Raw genomic sequence first — 25,993 nt, forward strand, 5'->3', positions numbered from 1 at the left:
TTGTGGATCTTCTTCTAGAATAAATCATACAATTTTTCTGAGGTATTAATCATTTGTTTGTCTGTACATGTACATCACATCTATTACTTTCCGTCCCATTCGGATAATTCCTACATGACGCGTCGGTTTTCCTTCTCTTTTTTTTTTTAACATTTTGTTCACTTCATGACAACCAGAAGTTCGTTACATACCGACTTCTTTCTGTTATAATTTTATTAGTCAGCAGTTTATACACTTTCGAGAAGAAGAATTCATTAAGCGGAAACATCACAGTTGAGTTAAATGCTACAGGTTTCTTTAGAATCACTATGCAGCGTTAGTTGCATTATTACTAGTTATTAAAATTATTCTCGGCTCGATACGATTACTCACTTTGCGAACGTAGAGTAGGAGCGGAGGACTGGAAATCTGGAGGTCTTGAAGGCCGCCTCCGCGGTCTCCGCGAAAGCGAGCACCGGCACGCGCTCCCGCCGGCACAGCTCCTGGGAGCACCGCACCTGCAAAGCAGCGGACCCTGGTTCAAATCCAATTGGTGGCACCACCGCGAGAGACCGCAAACGGTGCACCGACGATTAACGACTACTGACATTCTAAAGTTGTCAAGTTCGACCCAGGCCTGTTAGCTACCCATTTTTATCTATCGGAACCTGAGCTACATGCAGCCGTCGGAAGACGGCGAGAGCTTGTCTTCGTGCTTGCCAAACCCTACCTTGGACAGCAAGATCGCCGGATCTCTCCTCAGCTGATAACGTTTAGCGCATTATAGGCAGGGCCCTCCAACCATCTTGGAATTTTGAGATCTAACGCACCAGTAGGGCAGTAGTCCGTCACATAGAATGTCTATCAGCAAGACGCGTTTGAAAGAACATTTGTCTTGTGAGTAGCAGTTTCCTCATTCGCACATCTGCTACAAATCCCAAAGCTGTAAAATTAAGTGTGACCCTCGCTGTAAAGAACACTGCTTACTGCTTTTTTATCACTACTGTATCCCCAAAGCAAACCAAGTTCTCCTACGAGGTTCTGCAGAGATTATTTGACAGACCTACAAGCTTCACACTCCTCGAGATGTATGTTAGTACTACACAGCGCAGGACATTCCGCATGGCCCTCGTCGTCATTAATTTATTTCTCAGTTCTAAATCTTACGTCTGATTTTCCAGTTATTAGTTTCTTCCCATTATACGTACCTACTGCATGTTTAGAAATTTGCTGAGTTCACTTATATGACACTTATCTTTTCCATCACAATTCTTTAGCATTGTAAGTAAGCTGTTTAGGTTTTTTTTATTGGTAATGCCACGTAGCTTTCTGTATGAAAATCACTGGCTGTGCTGTGTGCAGTCTGTGGCTGGTTTGCATTGTTGTTGGCCATTGTAGTGTTGGGCAGTTGGCTGTAAACAGCGCGTAGCGTTGCGCAGTTGGAGGTGAGCCGCCAGCAGTGGTGGATGTGGGGAGAGAAATGGCGGAGTTTTGAAATTTGTAAGACTGGATGTCATGAACTGCTATATATATTATGACTTTTGAACACTATTAAGGTAAATACATTGATTGTTCTCTATCAAAATCTTTCATTTGCTAACTATGCCTATCAGTAGTTAGTGCCTTCAGTAGTTTGAATTTTTTATTTAGCTGGCAGTACTGGCGCTCGCTGTATTGCAGTAGTTCGAGTAACGAAAATTTTTGGTGAGGTAAGTGATTTGTGAAAGGTATAGGTTAATGTTAGTCAGGGCCATTCTTTTGTAGGGATTATTGAAAGTCAGATTGTGTTGCGCTAAAAATATTGTGTGTCAGTTTAGTGTTGATCAGAATAGGTAAAGAGCGAAATGTCTGAGTGCTGAGTTCTGCTCAGCTGTTTGAAACTCAAATAATGTAAAAGATTTATCAGCACAGTAATTAATTAATTTTTCTAAGGCGACGGTTCATATGTCGATCCGTAGCCGAGGATACCTCACTGGATTCTTCTGATTTTTTTCTTGTAGTTTGTGTAATTAGTGTAGCTATTGTTTATTGCTAGCGCATAATCATAGAGAGAATTTCCTTTGTAGTTGTAGTTTTTCATTGTTGTACAGTAAAACAGTTGTGGCATGCATGTAGATTTGCAACTAGTATTTCGCAGCTGCGCTTGCAATTAACTAGATATTATTTTCAGTGCTATGTTAATGTGTTCTCTTATTTTTGCTCTTCAAATTGTGTTTTTCTGTGTTATCGTGTGAAATACTGTGACAATAATGGCGTGTGAGAAACGTAACACTAGGTTCCAAAGTAAACTGAGAAATAACAGTGAAGACGAAAGCAGTGTGCTGGCGCCACTATGTAATGAATTAACTAATGTTCAAAGTGGTAATTTGATAAGTGTGCATAGCGAAATGGAGCAGGCTGCAAATAATGGTGTAGACAGTGAAAAAATTAGTGAACAGGGAAGCATTATTGATCGATCGGTAGGCAACAGCTTGCCTCAGGAATCCGAAATGACAGGACACAATCTTGCAAATACCGTATATTCAGGTTTTGCGTCCTCGCCGTTTTCTCAAATAAGTCAAGACACATTTTCTGCTTTTCAAAATGCGAATATAGCCGGTTCAAACGCACAGACACCACCCGTACTACAACTGTTGGCAGAGTAGTAATAATTGCAGGGAAAGATCACCTCTCCGCGGTAATGACTATCACATAGACAATCAGAGAAACAGACAATATGGGAACCAAAATAATTATTATCAAGGGAGACAGAATAGCTTCAGACCAACGGTCCACCACGCAGTTACGATTTCGGGAGAAATTCTCCACCACATGACCGACAAACAAGAAACTATGTAAACTACCGACAAAATGACAGACCTGAATTCCATCAGAATTGGCGAGCTTCAAACATGGCAGGGCCTTCTCGTCAAGATGAATTTGTAGAAGTTAGGTCTCCTAATCCCAATAACGACGCACGCCAACAAAGAGGTAGCAGACAATGACTCGCACCGCGGGCAGCCACGTGCGCCGGCTGGCTCACAGAAAAATAACGTAGACGCTAACCTTGAGAAAAATTTTAGCATTCCTTACCGACGTATACAACATGATAATTGCGTTGAAGTTGAAACTCTGCGTATTAGGAAAAGTAAAGGATTGCACCACATTTCACATGTAAAACCGTTTATTGAGAGATAATCTGCTTTTTAACTTTGTCTTTGCCATAAAATTTTTCACTTCACGCAACTAGTACTCTTTGTCAGACTTAGAAACTGTTATCATGCAACAATGTTTTGAAGTTAACTATCCAGTCTAGAACCTAGCGAACAATTTCAGACAGTAATTACGAATGCTTTATTATAGTGAACAGATGACACAGTGTTATTGTGTGTGTACATTCTTGCTTGTTAGTTTCACGATTACGTAATGAATATAAGGCTCACATGCTTAGAACGTTTACCAGTACTGCTAATGAGATTTTACCTCAACATTTTGGTTTACTGGAAAATACATTATGAATTGAAAGTGCTTTCTGAGAGATATCAGATGACTCAGTGGTTAGTTTATTTGACAGCTACATGATTATATCACGACGCTACTAATGTGTGACACAATTTCCATTGTTGCTTTTGCGGTGTGTCTGTTTTATATCTGCACAATTTTTCATAATTGTTCTGGAAAGGAATACATGTTTTAATAGTAACTTCGTGGTATAGCTACAATGAGACAGCCTTTTTCGTAGCACAACAATACATTACAGTATAGTACTTTCTTGATATGGTACTGTACGTAAGAACCACGATATCTATACACATAGCATTTCGCATTTGTTTATTACGAGGTAAGTACATTGACTTCTATGGAACTTTGCTTACGGACGACGACAATTACGACACTTGGCACATTTTTTACCCTTAAATAATGACAGAGATTATCTTACAGCAAGATGCACAGTTTAGTGCTACAGTACACGTATTTGAGTGATTAAGTTTGTACTTAAAACATTTTTAAAGGTTTTTTAATTACAATGATACAAAGGTTTTCCGTGATACATTTCATTCCATTGCTGTAATCTGTAACACCTGAGGGTATAATTACATTAATCCTCAGGGGGGTACACGCCTACTTTGTGTACCATGTGTTTGGCAAGCACAAGGAGCCCTAGCTAATATGGTATTTGCTTATACAACTTTACACATCGGTACCATATTCCTCTAACACAGAATTACACAGCTATCTGATTATTTAACAGAGAAAGAAACATTTTTTTTATTATGTCAGTGACAGATGTTTGTGCAATTACACAGTTGGATAACTTCACACGTATGAAACTGTATTTTGTATGTACTTTGTGAACTCTTCATATTTTTTCAGAACCATTGTGATACTATGAGAGCTTTGAATAATGTATTTGGTATGAGATCATGATTATTAAAGTACGTTTGAGGTAGGTGACACTATTGAAATGAGCAGTGAATATTTTTTAGGGTTTGAAATTATTGCAGAAAGCTATGACTTTTTGAGATTTGGCTGAGGTTTTATGATGTTATTATTACGAAGACAATATGTACTATGCTGTTGAGGTATGTTTATGCTCAATAAACTGATGCTATATGAGGAATCTGATTATGCTACGTATTTATTATGACAAAATATTGAAGAAGTGTCGACGAATATGTGTATGTGTAATAAGGTAAGGAATAATGAGTAGTGGTTAGGGACACTGATTTATGAAAAGGATGTTGGAAACCAAGAATCGTACTTTAAGAGTTATGAAACGTGTGTAAATGTGTGAATGTATCACAATGCCGGCGAAAATTTTTTGGACACTGTTATATTTATAGGATTTTGTTTCTATACATTTGTAACATTTCGACCTGTGAAATTTTTATATGAGACTGTCACTGTAGCGGAAACTGCTGTCGTAAATATTTCGGTAAGAAAGGTAAGTGACCGTGACGTAATGCGTTGTGAGCGGCCAGGTGTGCCAGCCGCCTTGAGTAAAAGCCATTAGGTGGAGAAGAAAGAGGCCATTATCCTCGCTATTGACGTTTCTTTGTAGAAAGCATCGCAAATACGACACGCTCAAACTTGAAAACATATGATTATACTGTGGAGCTCTTAATTTATGATATTTACTAAAATGCCTAATGAAATGATGAGAAACATTTTAAATCTATTGTCTTTCTAGTTGAGAGAATTTTATTGCCTTTGGGTACACCATTTGCCTAGTGAATGACGTTTCATATGTTGCTTTAAATATATATTTGCTCATTTTGTTTAATATCTAGTTTCTAGCTGCACTGCAGCATTGGTTAAAATAAAATTTTATGGCTGTTCTAATATAAATATTTTATGCCTACAGATCCAGTAAATAATAACTTTATGATGTACTTAAAAAGAAACGATGGAGCACAAAAAGACATTTCCCTTCACAGGGACTGCATACAGAATTTTCTTTTCAAGTACTTGGTAATTTCTTTTGTAGAATAAGTTGTGGTGCACCATTTCCCTTATCTGCATTGTTGTCTTTAGTATACTATTTTTTTTTTTTTTGCTTGTGGGTTTGTCATGATTAAATATACGTTATTGCATTTGCTGCTGCTGTTTGTCAGGCATAGTGTTACTGAATTTCACTTTGTATTATTCTGTTGAGCCAGTTTTACTACTGATTTATTTTTCATGTTTGCTGCACATTGCCTTATATTAGTTGTAATATTGCAATTGCTTTGCTAATTTAGATATACTGCTGCTTGCTTTGCCAATTTGCATTTTTTGTCATTGCTGTTTGTGTTAATATGTTATGTATTGCTGCATTGCCTTGTCCCTTAGTTTATGCATCTGAGCTCAGTCGATTTAAGTTAGCCTGAGATGGGGTAAGCTATATAAGAGAACGAATTGTGATGAATTGGAAGAAAGGCATTGAGAAGCTATAAGAAAATAGTTTGGTCAAAACAGTATTTTGAAAGAGGATATGAACAAAAAAGTAGGGCTTAGGGACAACAGGTTTAGGTAGGATTTTCTTAGAAATAAATTATGAGGTAAGATAATGGAGAATAAATGAGGTAAGAAATATGTGAACATATAAATACAGAAAGCATGCTTGGATAGGATTTTTTTGGTGGAAACAAATGTTGAAATAAGACGAAAGATCTATGGAATGAAGTTTTGGGTTGGACTGCACTACCAAATGTTACACTGGAAACAAACGTGTCCTTTCCTCCTGCATTATTCTGCTATGTGTTTGTGTACTCTTGTGTATTTGTGTTTTTCCTGTCTTTATGTGTTTAGCTAATACGACTTATGTTGTAGAATTTTTCTAGTACTAACCTACATTCACTATGATGAAGAATACTGTTATCCTCAAATATAATTTGCATTAATAATATGTTATTTTCTTTGGAAAGATGTTTATAGACATTATTAATTCTGTTCTGTTTCAATGCTCATGTGTGAAATTAATGTTTCGAAAACTATTCTCATTATTTTATATATTTACTTATGTCATAATTCCTGTAACACTGATGTATATGTTTATTTCTATTCTTTTGTAAAGCCTGTGTTACTACAAATGTTATCTGTACTGTTATGTTCTTTAATGATGTATTTTGTGCCTTTGTTATTGTATTCTTAACTTATAAAATTGTAATTGACACCAGTTCACCAAATTAAGTAACTTGTAAGCACTCATTTCACTGCACATATTTCTGCTGGTCATAGTATATGCACAAAATGTGAAAAAAAGAGGACGGTTAGTGTTTGGATGTGTGTTAATAATTCAGCAAGGGACTGATTAACAGCATTGCTGGTTCTAAGGACAATTCCAAAAACTTGGTGAGTGCACAAGTGCTGGTTTATGGACTTGCTATATCGTCTGCATGACTTCTAAGGACAATGCCAGAAACTTTGTGTGTGCACAAGTCAGGGTTTATGGACTTGCTATATTCTCCGCAAGACTCTTCGATGGTGATTGTGCACCCGCACAGTCGCAACAGATGGCTGCTTGCCGTCTCTACAAGGACTACAGTGGGTCTGCATCTTTGATGGCCAACCAATACCATTATTTCTACAAGAACTGCAGTGGGTCTGCACCTCTGGTGGCCCACCAATACCATACTCTCTACCAGGATTACAGTGGGTCTGCTCTTTGATGACCTACCTACCAATATTCTTCAAAACTTCGACTGACTCTGCTGTGGGTTTGCTCTGTTGTGGCCCATTACCTGTCTGCATATCAAGAGTCAGCACTCTCTTTTGGTTGGAAGGACAATACTACTTCTTCAAGACTGCATGGAATTCCACTACTTCCATGTGCATTCTCTTTTACTCCTCAGACTTTGAGGAAAAAAAAATCACTGCAATTTTACTGTGATGAACGATCAGCACTGTCTTTATGGACTGTGAGAAAATTTTAGCTTTGATTTCTTTTTTATTGTAATTGTGAAAAAATTTTAACATATATGTGTTGGCCAGTAGCCACAACAACTTGTAAAATTTTTCGTGGGGAGCATGGGGACTATGTAAGTAAGCTGTTTAGGTTTTTTTATTGGTAACGCCACGTAGCTTTCTGCATGAAAATCACTGGCTGTGCTGTGTGCAGTCTGTGGCTGGTTTGCATTATTGTTGGCCATTGTAGTGTTGACGTTTCAGCGTGATCATAGATAAAGGAGAAGGCTGTTTGCTCTTAAGCCTCGCAGTACTGTACATGAGGGGGTGGGGTGGTGGGGGGGGGATAATTAATGCCTACCTTCTGAAAACATTGTAATCTGGTCAGTTACTTAATATTTTAAAATTTTCGAAAAACTAATTATTTCTTGCAATTAATACTTGTACAGTATTCCATAAATGTTTAAAATTTTTCAGTTACACCTAACCCAGAAATTTAAGTGTTATTAGCAGATGCCACTTTCCACTGAATTTAATGCTCAATATCTTCAAGTTCAGGACCATGTTGTGAGTAAAAGTCGCAACAGCTGACAACATTTGCATTTTTTAATTTTTTTTCTTGGTAGTCATGATCCCAACTGGGGTACAAGATGTTACTGAAAATGCACTGGAATTGCTGTGAATGTGCTAAAAGATATTTTCAGGTTCTGGTCGATACATACACATCAGTACCTTTTAAAATGTATGTTATTAACATAACTCAACAACAATCATCAAATCTTCTTTTTTTAACTTTCTTGCGTGGGGTGAAGTATTACCCCCTTTCCTTTTTAATATATGGACTCACGTAATATACGCTATCGGAGAAACTTAAACAGCGTAGTAAATACACTATGAAATGTCACTTTTAGTATACTGTTTCTGTAAGTCTCAACACCCCGCCAGTTCAGCGTCATTTACATCCTACCGTCTGATCACATACACAAAAATCAAGCCCAGGTATTCGTAGGACAAAATTGAGCTTCTTCGGTTACGAAGACGATGAGAAGTTTCTCTTGATGGAAGGTTCTGGCGATTATTGTCAAAACTGAATATGAGTCACATCCTTAACGTAAAACTGGTGTGTTGCTGAGTACGTCGTTAGTTGAAATAAATGAGTGACTAGGAACATAGTCAGACGCTATCTGCCCGTTACGTCTTTGTGCTAGAGCTACCAATAAGGTTTGCCACTGCAGACCGAAACTAGGGCGGTGCACCTGTTTTTGTCCTTCGGTTTGGATTGTCAATAAACAAGAAGGAGAGGACGTTACTGACTGCTCTGCAGAAAATGAGGCAGAAGTTTGACAAGCTGCGACTGATTCACTTTCACAAACGAAGGTAAAAGTTTTCGCTTCAAGAAAGAAAGGAGGGACAGAGAGAAAAATAGAAAAGAGGGACAAACAGAAAAAAGATGGAGCGGAACTACAGAAAAACCTTTAGATACATGGGCTCGAGAAGGCTACACAATAACAAGGACAAGAACTCTCGGCCTTGCAGAGGCATGGTGCTTTATTTTTTGTTATTAGGGGTGAAGCGTTAAATTAGTTTGTTGTATTTAGTTTCTAGTACACGACATTACGAAGTGAGCTTACTTTCTAGTACACAACATTACGAAGTGAGCACGTTCTGCAAGTTTCACTTCAGTCGATGATATGAAAAGTTGGATTTTCTCACTTAGGGATTGGTTTTAATTGTAAAAAACCGTTCAATAGCCAAGATCGCACACAACATTTCTTTATTTAAAACAACCGGTTGCAACAGACTTTGCTGTCATTTTCAGGTCCTAAAATCTTTTTGTTGTAAAACATGTTCATTTTACTCTGAACCTCACACATAAGATGCCAGATCGATTAAAATCAGCACATTATAAAAGGCTTCTCATCAGTAAAATAATTATTGAAAAACATAAAGCACCTTGTTCAAAAGGCCACGTCCATATACATATTACTCACCGATGCTTGTTACATCATACAGACACGGTATGCAGAACCACATCTGTTTACATATGGTGGACGTTTTTTAAACAGTGCAAATCCACTTTAAATTGCGTAAGGTACGCGGTAGATAGCATCATAGACGTATCAGAAGGAAGAGGTGTCGTACAATTCACTCGGAAAATTAGCTATGAGAATGCTTTGTGCAAAGCGTGCGCCGGATTTAATGAATACCAACCGAAAGAAAATGCGTAAAATTATTTCTCAGCATTGTATAGTGATTTTAGAATGTAACAGAATGTATTCACGTATTTGTCACTGTGGATAAAATACAGGTTCATTACTTTACGTTGGAAATTAGCAATCATGCAGTAGTTAGAAACTATTAGACTTCTACCAAAATATGCGAAGTCGATTTAGTCAGCCGGGAAAGCTGCAGACACTGCCAGCATTTTACCCTTAGCTGCTTTGCGAAGGCTGAAAAAAATCGCTATTATTTTGCCAATGGGAGGTACACTTCGCAGATCGTGGCCACAAAGAACCGGTGACAAAGAGTACTCATAATGTCCTACGTCTTCCAGGAAGCGTTGCGACACCTCCTTCGCCACCATTTCCTGGAAGTATCTGTCCGTACCTGGGCATATGATGCGCACCTTCTAGCCTTGAGACTGTAAGAACCAAGGAAAGTCCCCCCTCCCCTCCAATTACGTAAGGACTGTAACAAGAAAAACAGTATCTCATGAGTCGTCTAGCACATGGTCCGTGCTTCACGAATAAACGATCCACAGTAGTTGTCTGCTTCTTTTTTTTCTTTTCTTTTCTTGTCGCCGTTCTTGAAAATGGAATCCTGTTGACTACGAGGACAGAGGATTTTTTTTTTTCATAACAGGGATCATTATATTTGCAACAGATGCATCCACCCAAGCTTTGATATTAGACTCTGGCGAGTGGCGTTGAATAAAGTTCAGTAGTTCCAGAGTGTTAAGGTAGGTTCAGACGGACTGCTGCGATATTGTGTATCTCGTGTACCTCTTTGATCAAACAAATGAATAACTCCTAAGTTTACTTATCAATCCCTGGATGATAAAATACAGTTTTTTTTTCTTTAACAGACACCTAATTTCTTCTCGCTAGAAATTAATGCTGAACCCTCTTCGATAGACGTCCTCGCGGCGGAAGGAGTTACGATAGTTACTTGTAAAGTTCTGTGTCTTTGGTTTTTCGTAGATGACTTCATGATTGCTTTCCTTCATCTTATAAATTTAGATATGCGTCATTACTGGCTGACACTACACGACAATTAAGTCCACGTGTATCTGTTTACGGAGAGTTTTGGTTATTCAGCCATATCAAATTGCTGTCAGACACATTTTTGTATAGTACCATGTTATTAATAGAAATTGTGTTTTATTATTTGCGCATTGACCTAAAAACGAGAAATATTTTGCTGTCTAGGAACTGGTTAACACATAGTAAAACTGTGCTCTTAGATTGCTGTTTCCTAGCTAGTCCCTTACCGTCTAGAAATACACTGAGGTGCCAAAAGTCATGGGAACCGATACGCACAAACACAGGTGGCCGTTGTATCGTATACACAAGGCATAAAAGGGCACTGCGTTGGCGGAGCTGTCATTTGTACTCAAGTAATTCATGCGAAAAGTTTACTGACGTGTCTATGGCCTCCTGACAGGAATTAACAGACTTTGAACGCGAAACGGTAGTTGGAGCTAGTCGCATGGAACATTCCATTTTCGGAATTAGCGAACTCCATATTCCGAGGTCACAGTGTCAAGAGAGTGCAGAGAATAAATAACACATTTCAGGCATTACCTGCTGCCACGCATAACGCAGTGGCTGATGGTCCTCATTTAACGACTAAAAGAACGGCTTTTGCTTTGAGATGTCAATACTAACAGAAATAATCGTAAAAATCAACGTTACACGTACGACGGACGTATCCGGGAACCACCTTCTCAATAAGGCGCTGTGCAAGCTGATGGAGGCTCATAACGGTGTGTGCTGTATTTACGTGAAATAGACTGGGCCCTCTGGTTCAACAGAACCGACAACTTCAAATGGCTCTGAGCACTATGGGACTTAACATCTGAGGTCATCAGTCGCCTAGAACTTAGAACTACTTAAACCTAACTAACCTAAGGACATCACACACATCCATGCCTGAGGCAGGATTCGAACCTGCGACCGTAGCGGTCGCGCGGTTTCAGACTGTAGCGCCTAGAACCGCTCGGCCACCCCGGCCGGCGAACCGACAACTGATTGGACGGCTGCTTGGACACCATTTGCAGTCATTCATGAACTTTATGTTTCCAAACAACGATGGAATTTGTGTGGATGGCAATACGCCATGTCACCGGGCCGGAGATTGGTTTGAAGAACATTCTGCACTCAGATCGCCTGACATGAGTCCAATCGAACATTTATGGGACCTAATCGAGAGGTCACTTCGTGCACAGAATCCTTCACCGTCAATACGGTTAAAGAGGCAACATGGCTAACAATTTCTGCAGAGGAGATCCAACGCCTTGTTGAGTCCATGCCGCCACATCTAGTTACTGCACTACACCGGTCAAAAGAAATCTGACACGATACGAAGCGGTATCTCACGACTTTTCTCACCTTTATGCATAATTTATGCACCGTCTTTTGTGACAGTAATAAAAGTCTTGTTTGGACCTCACGTATTTCGTCATCCAGTGTTATGTGAAGCGCAAATCATGGAAAACATTTGCTGAACTGTTTTCACAAATGATTTAGATTTTAATTGTTATGGAAAACCTCCAGCTAAGTTTACAATGGATAACAAAGTGGCAAAATGGCGCGAGAAGCGCTGCGTAGTGAATAAGAATGGTAGCTATATGTAACGATCTCGAACAGCAGACTACATTGGTCGAGTGAAAGAAAGCCTCGAACACGATACGACGCAATCTCAATATTGTTTCACTGTGCAACTGGAAATCTTGTGATCATCGCATCGAAATGTTACTAAAAAGGACCTTCATGTAAATCCTTACAAGTTTACTGTTCTCCTTGAATAGGTGAACTTGAGACCTTGAGTTCTTCTGGTGGTTTCCAAGTGAACTGGAATTAGCACTTTTGGATCCGCATTTTAATTTCTTTATATGAGTCTGAGTTCAGCCTGTCAGAGTGTGTAAACTCATAGAAAATGCATCATTACGCAAGAACTCTGAAAAGCTGTAAGGTGTCAGGCAAATCCAACACCTTCCATGAAAACTCTAACATGATAAGCAAATCCAGTAGTATGTCACATAGCTCCAAATAAGTCATGACATTAAATTTGCCAAAGTAATACGAGTAACGAGTGAGCAAATGGAATACCATATACTAACACAAGAATGCCTAAATGCATGTCATACCTTCCCACCGTGAGACAGATGCAGTTCCGAGGGGAGAAACGAGAACAGAAGCCAAGAGCAGAACCGTGTTAAGCTAGAAGGCCCTACGATAAGGGACGGACTGGACACCCACGTCTCCAGCTAACCACTAGGAGCACCCCAGCTGCAAGTTTTAGCGTTAGACTTTTTCGCGTCTCTGTTACGCTAGGACCACCCCCCAGCCCATGTTAAAAGCTAGAGCCCTCCAGAACAGCAGTATAGGTCTTACGATAACACAAAAAGGACCACCCCAGCTGCAAGTTTTAGCGTGAGACTTTTTCACGTCTCTGTTACAATAGGACCACCCCCCAGCCCATATTAAAAGCTAGAGCCCTCCAGAAGAACAGTATAGATCTTACGATAATACTAAAAAGGACCACACCAGCTGCAAGTTTTAGCGTGAGACTTTTTCGCATCTCTGTTACGTTGCAAACCTTAAAAACTTGCCCCACCACGAAAAGTAACTTTCAGTACAAGTTTGAAGATTAATTTTATTACTGGTAAATAATCAGCACAATATTTCAAGATTATGTTGCAGATAAGATCGTCAGGAGGAAGAAGAATGAAGAGAGAGGAAGGTGGGAAAACGAAAGTAGTTTCAATAAAAACAAAAACAAAAATGACACCATTGGTACCATAGAGTAAGGTGAAGGGATATAGCATAGATAGTCTAACAGCATGAAATACTAAAATGCTATACACTACGACACGACACAAAAATAAAAAACGAATTTGAGGATTCTGGTAGACATTAAGACTCAAAATATCTTAGAATTGTAACATGGAAAGGGCACCAAAATTTGTAAAGCTTTTAAGAAGGCGTAAAACAACGTAGGTACTAGACATATGTTAGATGATTATAAGTAAAACTTTTTGTAAGAACCATTGTAAAAACTCCAGCAAGGACGAGATGCAACGACCCACTAGTTGCAATGAGAGAAGTATCAAAAAAGAAAAGGATGTAATTAGCAAGACATGATTCCTACAAGGCAGTAGCGTCGAGAGAAAGGAAAGGACAGCGAGACCAACAGAAGGCCCTTGTATTGAAAGTGGGCAATAAATCTGCCCACTAGGTGGAACCCCGCTGGGACGGAACACGGAGCTGCACAGTGGAGGAGCGCTGCAGTGACACGATGGGAAGCCAAATGCCGGAAGGGTCTCCGAGCGTCCAGACTCGGCGGAGCGAGCAAAAAACTGCCTGACTAGAAGACCGCTTCAGCAAGCCACCACTGGCAAAAAAATATGTGTAAAAGTCACACTACTGCTATTAAACAGCACGCTGATGCACGGAACTGAAGAAAACTTCCACAAAGTAAAAATGACACGCCCAAACAATTTATCAAACTGTTACTAAGAGGAGAACTTCAAAGCGACTAGTTATCAATAAATATTTCCATATCCTGCCCAGAGAAGGACCAAGAAGCAAGTAAGAAGCAGAGAAAAAGCAGGAAGAACAGAAGTTGAAGATTCGCAAGATTGAGACCAAGAAAGAAGATGGGTGAAGAATAGACGACATACCTTCCCAAATCCCAATCCTATTGTAAACTAGTCGTCTGCGAAGTATTAATGACCGCTTTCAGCGACACATAACGATGACTTTAATGCATACAAAGCCAGTAAACCACGAGATTCAGCACTCACAGCTCCATTCCATTATGGGACCTCCACAACAGCAACACACACTTGCAAAGCCAACAAGGAACGACAAACGAAGCTGTACATCAAATACTTGCCCACATCCATCTCGCTCAAGTCCATCACCTTCGTGCAAAAGCATTCGCCAACCTCATGCTTAAACATTCATAGGATTGTGTGAATGTGTGAAATCAAATTATGTGATGTAGGAATTGTGCAAAAGAAATGTGTGAAAAACTAAATAAGTTAAGCACACCAGACAGCTAATAAACTAAAAAATAACAGTCATTGACTGTGGAATTAAGTAAAAAATAGACTATCGGTAAAAATAAGTCACTAGTTCTTAAATGGACGGTATATAAAGCACAAAAGTAAGGCATAATAAACACTAAAACTATATGGCACTTATTTTCTCCTCATAAAAAATAAAAGAATAACTATATTTTACTTATTTTCTCCTTATAAAAACAAATAATAAAAAATTATCTTGTTGGATGTTTTCCCTTTTTTTTAACATTTGTACCATTTGTTAGGATAATATCTCAATACTTGTGTACGTATGTTTCGTTGTCAAAGCAATTCTTGGAAATAATTCTTATTTGTTAGTGTAACAATGTTTAAATGAGTGTCTAGAAACAAAAACATTTTACTTGTACATGATATTTAGAAAATGTGTTAGGAATAGATTTTACTTAATTACTACATTTATAAAAAAAATATATTTCTAAGAAAATCGATGTGAAAGACTCCTCACTTTCAATGACAAACTTCTTAAAAAACAAACTTCACACTTAAATAAAGAAAGAAAATAACTAAAAATTAATAATAGCATAAAAATAATCTTCTCTTGTCATTTTTGAGAAACGAGAACAGAAGCTGACAGCAGAACCATATTAAGCTAGAAGGCCCTACGATAATGGATGGACTGGACACCCACGTCTCCAGCTAACCACTAGGACCACCCCAGCTGCATGTTTTAGCATGAGACTTTTTCGTGTCTCTGTTACGCTAGGACCACTCCCCAGCCCATGTTAAAAGCTAGAGCCCTCCATAAGAACAGTATAGATCTTATGATAACACAAAAAGGGCCACCCCCCAGCCGCAAGTTTTAGTGTGAGACTTTTTCGCGTCTCTGTTACGTTGCAAACTTTAAAAACATTGCCCCACCACGAAAAGTATAACATTTCTCATTGGATAGACAGAATTTTTGTAGGCGGAGCTTAAGGTTAACATTGAGACCCTGATTGGTCAGATGAGAACACAGCCAGATCGTTTTTTTAAACCAACTTCGGTAAATTGTAGTAAGGTGAAGTTAGGAGGGAGTTGCTTCCGAGACGGCGAGGTGAGCGGAGCTGTGCTGCTCGCCGCCCCCTGACGAACACCGACAACGTAATGAACGCATGCGATGCCCCACAACAGCGCATAAAGCTTCACTCAGAACTGCAGAAGTCTCATCTGTTACACCCCCTTTTAGCGTAATACTAGTGTCGATCGTCAATTAAAGCTCATGGTATTCACATTTGCCACTTGAAGTAAAAATCTGAAACACGATGATTTTTCTGTTATATGGTTATTGAGAAGCCACATCAGCCACTGCAATTTACGACAAGTTGGATAAGTAATTAAAGATAATTGAGGGTCACTGTAGACCATTTTGATAGTTTTCTCTTTTGTGAAACTTAATTTAAACATACATTATAGATGTGATATGGCATAGGTCATCCTTCGATCCATTGTAGAACTTGGAAACCCACTCAGGGAATATTCGTTCACATTTTTGTTGAACGCAGTTGGTTTTTACCATCCTGTATTAAAACATTTCCTTTTATCAATAGTGCAATTTATAAACAGTGTTTTGTGAGTAGAATCAAATTTCCAGTGGTAAACTTAACTGCTTTTTCGACGTTATTTTACCAGCTAACTAAAAATAGGAAAGCCTTGAACCCCTTCCACTAAATTTAGTTGGTATTAAGATTCTTTTACAGGGAGTGCAGTGGAGCTGACGCTGAAATCATTAAGTATTTGGTTATATCATCGCTAGTCTCACTGAACTCTTCTGAACTCTACGTGTCATGTGTGGTCTGGCGTCTCCTTACCAGCAACAGGTCCCAGGTTCAAACTAGACAATTCCCTAAAAAACACGCTCAGAGCGTCATTGCGCGAAAGTGGTAGGGATACACGATATAGAACAGACAGACACCACGCAGAATGTTAGAAAGCCGTTGCATAATTTGGAGATTGGTGTTTGGTGCGCAATGTCCGGTGTCAGCATCGTAACAGTATTCTGCCATCTAGCTATTAATGCTAAACAGTATGTCCAGAAGCTGCTTAATCAATATGGTTATCAACTCACCGAAGAAGAACGACTGTGTGGATATTTTGAGTAAGACAAGAAAACAGCAAGCACCTTTATGACAATTCTGTCACGAGTGCAAGAGCTGTTCGCTGATGATAGGACAGTCAGTGTGTTTGTGATTTCTACCTGTGAAGTAAATTGAAGGGGCAGGTGAACATAAGTAATCTTCATACACTGAAAAAGCCGTTGCTGCTATCCGTTAGCCAGAGTTTGATAAATCGAGCACAACGCTGCATCGTTAACGGTAGCCAGCACCTTCTATGTTTTTCATTAACAAAGGTCAGTCCTGTGTCAGTCTTACTGTAGGCGTTTACCGGGTTAGCTTTATTTTTCCCACCCCGTATTAACAATATCACTACAAGTTTTAAGCAGACTGATGGAAAAAATGCTGAGAAGCTCTTACCAGCAATTGTATTGTGTGGTTGAAGATGAAGGCTATGACGAAGGTAGAAACTAGTCCAAACCCGAGCCCGGCGTTCTTGAAAGCATTCGGCATCACCAGGAAGCCGCTGCTCAGAGCCGACTTCAGCAAGTGCGCCAGGGCACCGTAGTCGCTGCAAAAGGCGAGAAAGGTTAAGGGACTCAGTGGCCATATTCAGCGAGATGCATTGGTAATCCGTCAGTTCTCTCTCTCTCTCTCTCTCTCTCTCTCTCTCTCTCTCTCTCTCTACTTATCTGTGTGTGTGCGTGTGTGTGTATGAGGAGGCGAGAGTGGACTTGCGCGTCTCTGTATGTAAGTTGTTGCGCCTGTGTGGAGCCGTTTCTAACAGGCCGGTTATTTAAGTAGTTAATATTGTTGTAACAATAGTGTTGCAGGAACTAAATTTTGGATACCGCTATCACATTGAACTATAACGGTTTCCAGAACGAATCTCAGGCAAGGGACATCGGCACGCACAGGTTTGTTACAGTTAGAATTACCTAACAAATCAAGTTACACTGGAACACCAGAACTTGGCAGAATTTGTCTTAAACTAGATTAAACCGGCTGTTGTTTTCCACAAAGACAATGAAAAACACAAAAATTCAGATGCGTCCTCTCTACAGACTATTACAAAGACGGAACCAAATGTTTCAGTTGTTGAATATATATTTCTTTGTAGCTGTACTGAAGACAATACACGCCAAATCAATGTCGATGAAACGTATTTTAACTGGATTAAAGCTTCCGTATGGGAATCTTAGCAAGAAGTGTTTTACTCCATCATCCTCGGCCGACTTCAGCGCCCCAAGTGAGAGGACTAAGTGCGCAGAAAGAAGAGATTCTACAGTGATCTCCATTCTAATAGATAATGAGCTGTAGGCGAGTATTTAAAAGCACTTTAAATTTTTCTGTCGTTAAAAGCACGTTATTTTTCTTTTCACGAAATGCATTCTAACCAATTCGAAAAACTTATATTTAGTTGCCTATAGTTGCGAGAATTTTAGTGAGAAAAGAAGAGCAGCAGAACGCTCTACATTAAGTCAAATCCTTCTAACAGACGTAACGAATATATGAAAGTGAAGTCATAAGATTAAGATAAGTTTCACACGAGATAAATAGAAACTTGCGCTGCACGAAATGCTGGAAATCAAGAGGAACCGCAAGAAAAATATTGAACAGATAGGAGAATGAACAAACAGACAAGTTTCTCTCCATTTCTGAATGATTGCCCAGTCCATTATAATTAATTCGTGCCCCAATGAAAGTGTATTTTACAGTAATTCGTTTAACTGTTCTACTATTTTAAACCGATTAAATCGTTTATTTAGTATTAGTAGTTAATTATTTTGAAGATAGTGTTTTTTTTTTTTTGTTCTCTCAGTGTGCATAACAACATCTTTGCCTATAACGCTAGAGGACGGGCTAATAACTCAAAATTTGGGCCGGAAAAAATGAAACAGTGGTAAAATAATGATTTTTTTCCCCTGTAATCATGTTTTTTTCCCATGCCGATAGTGAAATCAATGAAATTTAATAAATTATAAAACGTTCATAGTGAGTGACTATAGTATACCCAGAATACTTACGAGTAGGCATTTTCGCGGTTCCTTTCGGCGAAAGGATCGTAGTCAGCTGCAGCTGCGGGTGCCGAACCATTCTGCCCACCGCTCTTTAAATCCGTCACGTTCACCCTGTGGAAGAGGAAAGGAGCACACACTAAGCGTGAGCTGTCGTTCACATTTTGCCCTGGCTCTTTACGTACCATAATACATCTGACACATCGTCATTCTGCAGTACTGAAATTTGTTACGTAACTGAACAGCTTGGTTTTTTACAATTTTTTAACTGGTATATTCCATTGAAAGACTGTTAAAGACGAGAGAGCATGTAGTTATTCCGAACGTTTCATCCAAATAAATTTTGGTGATATCATCAAAATTTGAAAAGCACACTTATGTAGGATAATTACGTGTACAATTAGTTACTAAGATCATAATTGTTGCAGATGCTCTATACAGCAGATTTCCATAGATTAAGAGCTTACTGAAAGACAGTAACAAATAGAGTTCTCACTGGAACGAAAGGCATTGGAGGGGATCTAAGACTAGGTTAAGTTCGGTAATATGAAAGAAATTTTTTTTATATTCACTAACTTCATGTTCTTCTATACCATCTCCGCAACAAGCTCTGATTTTAAGATTAAAGGAGAAATTTATTCAAGCATTCTTGTGATCTCAGGTGTGGTAGGCCACAATCTGAGTCTGAAAAATAAGTAGAGACCGCATTTCATCATGTGGCTTGTTAATATCCGATTTCCAGGTTACTTTTCTTCCTGAATAGTGTTTTTCAACATAAATCATGAAAGTATACAGAATTTGTGCATGATGACGTAGCCCATTGCATAAAAACAAGGATGTATTTCTGATGTCACGGACATCACATTGATAACAGCAGGCACACTCTAAGTGCACACGACATGGAAAACAATTGCCAAACAGGGCTACATAGCACCAACAAGTGAAAGAAGAACCAGAGTTCTCGTAAACATTACGTGTCACCAGCCCTTGATTTAACAGTAATTGAAACAACATTTCTGAGAAACACCTGAGAATATAGAAAAAATGGTTCAAATGGCTCCGAGCACTATGGGACTTAACATCTGTGGTCATCATTCTCCTAGAACTTAGAACTACTTAAACCTAACTAACCTAAGGACATCACACACATGTATGACCGAGGCAGGATTCGAACATCGACCGTAGAGGTCGCGCGGTTCCAGACTGAAGCGCCTAGAACCGCTCGGCCACACCGGCCGGCTGAGAATATAGAAGCCCTAACCAAGAATTAAGTATTTTTCCTGAATGGCGTCACACGATTCACCTTCAGACGAAGTAAGTTTGATAATGACAATATGATAATGTACCTAGTACCCAATGAGTGCACAGTAATTTTAGATTAATAAATAAGCTTAGTCCCACTGAATTTCATTGCTCAATTTCACACTAATTGCTAATATAGTTGCAGTGATCAGAAACGTTGTTCATTGTGAGATATTATTAACTGAAAATTTTAAGGCACTTATTTAGTGAGAAGTAGGAAACATATTTCGGCATATTAACGGCTATCATTTGGATGTACATATCTCCAAATTTTCAGTAAGGCACCTAAAATTGTCTGAGACTAATTACCTTCCGCGTTAATTAACATTAAAGGTTTAGATTACTGTTAATTTCAGTTACAAATTACGTCAAAATTAGTGTTAGATTGTGAACTTCGGCATTATAATTTTGTTGATATATTTTATATTTTCCAACTGACGTTCACCATTGGTTAATTAACTAACTAATTAGAAAGCTCAATATTTTGAGTGTAACAAAATATTTTATTTAGTATGGCTGAAGTCAATAATGAGTAGTGTAAAACATATTGTTCGTAGACGAAACTGTATGTAAACCTAGCATGTCTGAGGTCAGGCAGTCTGCGGCTGAGAATAAAGGGAGAAACGCCTACGTCTCTTGTTGTGAGCAGTATGCCGCAGTCCGAAAGCTAACATTCTGAAATATTCGCAAATATTGCTTACAGTTCGTTTTCTTCACTCGTGGGTTTAATTCATGACTTCTGTGACAGTAATTACTAATTAATCCTCAGTAAATTTCGTGTGACTAGGGCCTCCCGTCGGGTAGTCCGTTCGCTGGGTGCTAGTCTTTCGATTTAACGCCACTTCGGCGACTTTCGCGTCGATGGGGATGAAATGATGATGATTAGGACAGCACGACACCCAGTCCCTGAGCGGAGAAAATCTCCGAGCCAGCCGCGTATCGAACCCGGGCCCTTAGGATGAACATTCGGTCACGCTGACCACTTTTTTTTTGTTGATTTCGTTTTTTGTTTGGCGGGCGTCCGATGACACCCTTTCAGGTTGTTCGTTGATCCGTTCAATCAGTTTTTTTTATTACAGAGGGTAGCTAAACCCTCTGACCGAACACGCTGAGCTACCGTGCCGGTGCCACTCAGCTACCGGGGGGTGGACATTAATTCTCAGTGAGAACGTATTAGAGGAACGCAGTGATTACTTGAGTCCTAAGCAGAATGACTGGTTAGCGGGGAAGTATTGATGGACTTACTGATTATTTTTGTGCACTATCTTAATTTTTTCGTATTCCTTAAATGAGTTTGAGGACAGGGATACGGGGGAGTGATACTTCACATTTTTTGCAATGTGTGAATCGTTTTGAACCACTGAACTGTGTTATATGATTACCGCAGTAGAACAATTTCAGAATCTATGACATAATGTATTAGGTAACAAGTAGCTTTCCTAGAGCACTTGCCCGCAAAAGGCAAAGGTCCCGAGTTCGAGTCTCGGTCGGGCACACAGTTTTAATCTGCCAGGAAGTTTCATATCAGCGCACACTCCGCTGCAGAGTGAAAAATGTCATTCTGGAAGCTTTCCTTTAATTTGAGATATATGTGAGACTCGAAAATGACATCAGTGAATACTTTACACCTAGAGTGTAACTGAGGTGTTTTAAATCCACCTCTGGTGTCGATCACAATATTGCTGTAACCTGTAACCAGAACCGACACCTCTATTCTAGTTTTGGAGCCTGTGCAGGTACGCAAAAGGAAGCAGGTATGTCGGAACCTGTAAACGTTAGAAAGTTGATGACATGATATTGATGTCACTATCGGTTAAAAGATGTATCAAAACATTATGACAGATACACTTGTGTTTCGTGTTTTCTATATCCAAGTCAGAGTGTCGTTACTTACGGAGGATTGAATACGCTCAGGGTGATGACTGTGTCGCTTTCACGAGCGACGACGTTTTTCTCCCGCCGCATCTGCAACAGAGTAAGCAAACGTAACACATAAGCCACACATAAAGCTGTATGATGACCAGTGAAGAGGAAGAAAACTTATTAAAATCGCTTTTAACACGGTGACAGTTGTTGAGAAGACAAATAATCTACAATTTACAGGGTATGGGAGAAAAGGAAAGAGTTTGGAATTAACAATGAAATAATGTGAATAACGTGGATAAATTACATCACTGCTGTATAAAAAATATTACAAGGCTCATTCGAAATAAACAGACCTAATAAGACAGTCCTTCTTTCGTTGTTCTTTCGTCATTCTTGTACATCAATAGTAATTTCTACGTAGGTATTATAGAAATAAGAAGAAAGCAGTTACTACATATACATCGCTTCAGAGTGAAGTTTGTGACGACAAGGAGGTAAGAAGAAACGAAAAGAACTTCAAACATACGTTTCAAAACATCCCACCGTATGAAATACATGAGTATCCATCAATTCTCTTAATGTAAAAAGAGAAGAAAAGAGTATTTAAAGCAAATCACAGAATGTCTATCAGAAAGGTAAACAATGCATCGATGATGGAAAAGTTCCAATAATGTATAACTGAGTCCGCTATCTTTATATCTAGTTGCGTTGTACAGAAAAAAATCACATGCAGATGCTTATGTTTTTTCAGAACATATTAACTGTCAGCAGCAGCAAACATGGTTCCATACGGCAGCATGGGTACCTTGAGCCATATTCCTCGAGGTCAGACGGAAATTCAACTGACTAGCAAGCTGCTGATCATATGCCGGAAGCTTTGAGATTCAAAACAAAATTAATCAGTAAACACGCTGTCTGGCACGACTACATATTGGCGTAACCAGGCTATCGCCTCACCAACAACTGAAATACTTATATTGTACAGTTTTTCAGGATAATTATCTTTGCACTGAATCAGCCGCACAACTTTCCTTAAATATTTTCTAAGTGACCCAAATTTTATAAACGTTTCCATGTGGAGCATAGAAAACGAAGACTGTACTGAAATATGAAGTCGTGACTCAGTATACAGCACTTTCTATTCTACGAAAATAATTTCAAACTGGATCTCCGCGCTTGGAGATAAAGGTTTTACCGTCGTTCCCACAATTATATGAAGCAAATGCCGTATTGGTTCCTCTGAAAAGGGCACAATCCATTTCTTGTCCTCCTCCATTCTCGATGATACACTAATTCGTGTTCTTGCTTTTGTTCAAAAGTCAAACGTCTTACAAGGGGCAATGTGAACTCGGCTATATGTAGCATGGGTTCAAAAACTTTCACAAATATTATGGAATATGAAATCGATTATTCAGCCAGACGCCCGAAAACTTATTATACGAGGAACAGTAGAATTTCTTTCAAATAAACCAGATACTTCAACTTAATAATCGGAACCCTGCAAATAGTAATACGCTACTGGCCATTAAAATGGTTACACCACGAAGATGACGTCCTACAGAGGCGAAATTTAACCGACACGAAGGATATGCTGTGATATGCAAACGATTAGCTTTTCAGAGAATTCACACCTACAACTCGCTGACGTGAGGAAATTTTCCAACCGATTTCTTATACACAAACAGCAGTTGGCCGGCGTTGCCTGATGAAACGTTGTTGTGATGCCTCGTGCAAGGAGGAGAAATGCGTACCATCACGTTTCCGACTTTGATAAAGGTCGGATTGTAGCCTACCGCGATTGCGTTTTATCGTATCGCGACATTGCTGCTCGCGTTGGTCGAGATCCAATGACTGTTAGCAGAATATGGAATCGGTGGGTTCAGGAGGGTAATACGGAACGCCGTGCTGGATCCCAACGGTATCGTGTCACTAGCAGTCGAGATGACAGGCATCTTATCCACATGGCTGTAACGGATCGTGCAGCCACGTCTCGATCCCTGAGTTAACAGATAGGGACGTTTGCAAGAAAACAACCATCTGCACGAACAGTTCGACGACGTTTGCATCAGCATGGACTATCACCTCGGAGACCGTGGCTGCGGTTACCCTTGATGGTGCATCACAGACAGGAACGGCTGTGATGGTGTACTCGACGACGAACCTGGGTGCACGAATGACAGAACGTCATTTTTTCGGATGAATCCAGGTTCTGTTTACAGCATCACGATGGTCGCATCCGTGTTTGGCGACATCGCGGTAAACGCACGCTGGAAGCCTGTGTTCGTCATCGCCATACTGGTGTATCACCCGGCGTGATGGTATGGGGTGCCATTGGTTACACGTCTCGGTCACCTCTTGTTCGCATTGACGGCACGTTGAACAGTGGACGTTACATTTCAGATGTGTTACGACCCGTGGCTCCACCCTTCATTCGATCGCTTCGAAATCCTTCATTTCAGCAGGATAATGCACGACCGCATGTTGCAGGTCCTGTACGGGCCTTTCTGGATACAGAAAATGTTCAACTGCTGCCCTGGGCAGCACATTCTCCAGATCTCTCATCAATTGAAAACGTCTGGTCAATGGTGGCCGAGCAACTGGCTCGTCACAATACGCCAGTCACTACTCTTGATGAACTGTGGTATCGTGTCGAAGCTGCATGGGCAGCTGTACCTGTACACGCCATCCAAGCACTGTTTGACTCAATGCCCAGACGTATCAAGGCCGTTATTACGGCCAGAGGTGGTTGTTGTGGGTACTGATTTCCCAGGATCTATGTACTCAAATTGCGTGAAAATGTAATCACATGTCAGTTCTAGTATAATATATCTTTCCAATGAATCCCCATTTATCATCGCATTTCTTCTTGGTGTAGCAATTTTAATGGCCAGTAGTGGACGTTTTTAGTTCCGATGACAGTTTATTTGGTTAGGAAATGCTTTCCCGTGTTATAAGTTGATCAGTGTCTTCTGCGGGACTGGCTTCCGTCACGTTGCAGCTACCTGTGCGCTCCACCACGTGTTATCGCAGGACGACGTGCAGCTGGGTGACGGTCTGACACCCCGGCCGTACAGTCTCCCAGGTCCCGACGCGCAACAGCGCAGCAGGTCTTCCGGCCGCAGCGCGACCTCGGCTGACGTGGATTCTGCCACGTGACGGATAAGGGTCAGTCAGGGTCACGGCCACGGCCGCCGGCACAACTCGGCCGCTATTTCTTTGTGTGCAGAGACCGACCACGCACTGTCAGACGCCGTGTGCGAGTCTGCAGCTTCTTCAGGGTTGCGTTACGAGGAACTTATTGTTTGTGCCCAGGGGTGCCACAAAAAGGTAGGAGGTTCACAACCACTGAACTTCGGCGTATTTGAAGAAACGGAATGCAGGTTTAGTTGAACAAAGATGCGGAGCGACTTTTACCTTGTACAGACCAGCACAACATTTGCCTAAAGTGATTAAGTAAATCATGTTGCCGTTTTTGTTGCGGTCTTGAGACCGAAGGCTAGTTTAATACTGCTCTACCCCGTGCAATCCAGTGAAGCTTACATCTTTCTGAATCTGCTTACTATATTTATCTCTTGGTCTCCCACTAGAACATTTACCCTTCCTACTTACCTTCAATACTCAAGTGGTAATCCATTAATGTCTTAGAATGTGTCCTATCAACTGAGCCTTTCTTCTGGACAGGTTGTGCCACACATTTCCTTTCGCTCCATTTTATTCAGTATCTCTTCATTAGTTACAAGATCTATCCATCTAATCTTTAGCAGTCTAATGATTCTTGTATAAACTGTTTCTCGTATATGTTTCACTTCCATATATGGCAACACTCCAGACAAATACCTTCAGAAAAGATCTAACATTTAAGTCGATATTCGATGGCAATAAATTTGTTATCTTCTGAAACGTTTCCCTTTCCACTGTCAGTCTACATTTTTTATCCTCTCTAATTCTGCCATCATTAGTTATTTTGCTGCCCAAATAACACAACTCATCTACTACTACAAGTGTCTTGTTCCCGGCTGTAATTTCCCGCATCACCTGATTTAATTCGGCTACATTCGACTCTCCTTCTATTATTTTTGTTGATGTTCGTCTTATATGCTACT

At 39.9% G+C, this 25,993-nt stretch overlaps 1 protein-coding gene across 3 annotated transcripts in view; it reads right to left on the bottom strand.

Annotated features, from left to right (window-relative positions):
- The window catches only part of LOC124605797 (proton-coupled amino acid transporter-like protein pathetic), an 81,157-nt gene that overhangs the window by 22,094 nt on the left and 33,070 nt on the right, over positions 1–25,993 (bottom strand). For all 3 annotated transcript variants that reach the window (XM_047137692.1, XM_047137693.1, XM_047137694.1), the window contains exons 2-5: positions 21,919–21,989; positions 18,732–18,836; positions 17,125–17,275; positions 373–497 (exon numbers count right to left, since the gene is read on the bottom strand). In XM_047137692.1, the coding sequence (XP_046993648.1) occupies positions 373–497; positions 17,125–17,275; positions 18,732–18,836; positions 21,919–21,989 (452 nt within the window). The remainder of the gene's footprint in view (positions 1–372; positions 498–17,124; positions 17,276–18,731; positions 18,837–21,918; positions 21,990–25,993) is intronic.

This window comes from Schistocerca americana, chromosome 3 (assembly GCF_021461395.2).
Source record: "Schistocerca americana isolate TAMUIC-IGC-003095 chromosome 3, iqSchAmer2.1, whole genome shotgun sequence".
Lineage (NCBI taxonomy): Eukaryota > Metazoa > Arthropoda > Insecta > Orthoptera > Acrididae > Schistocerca > Schistocerca americana.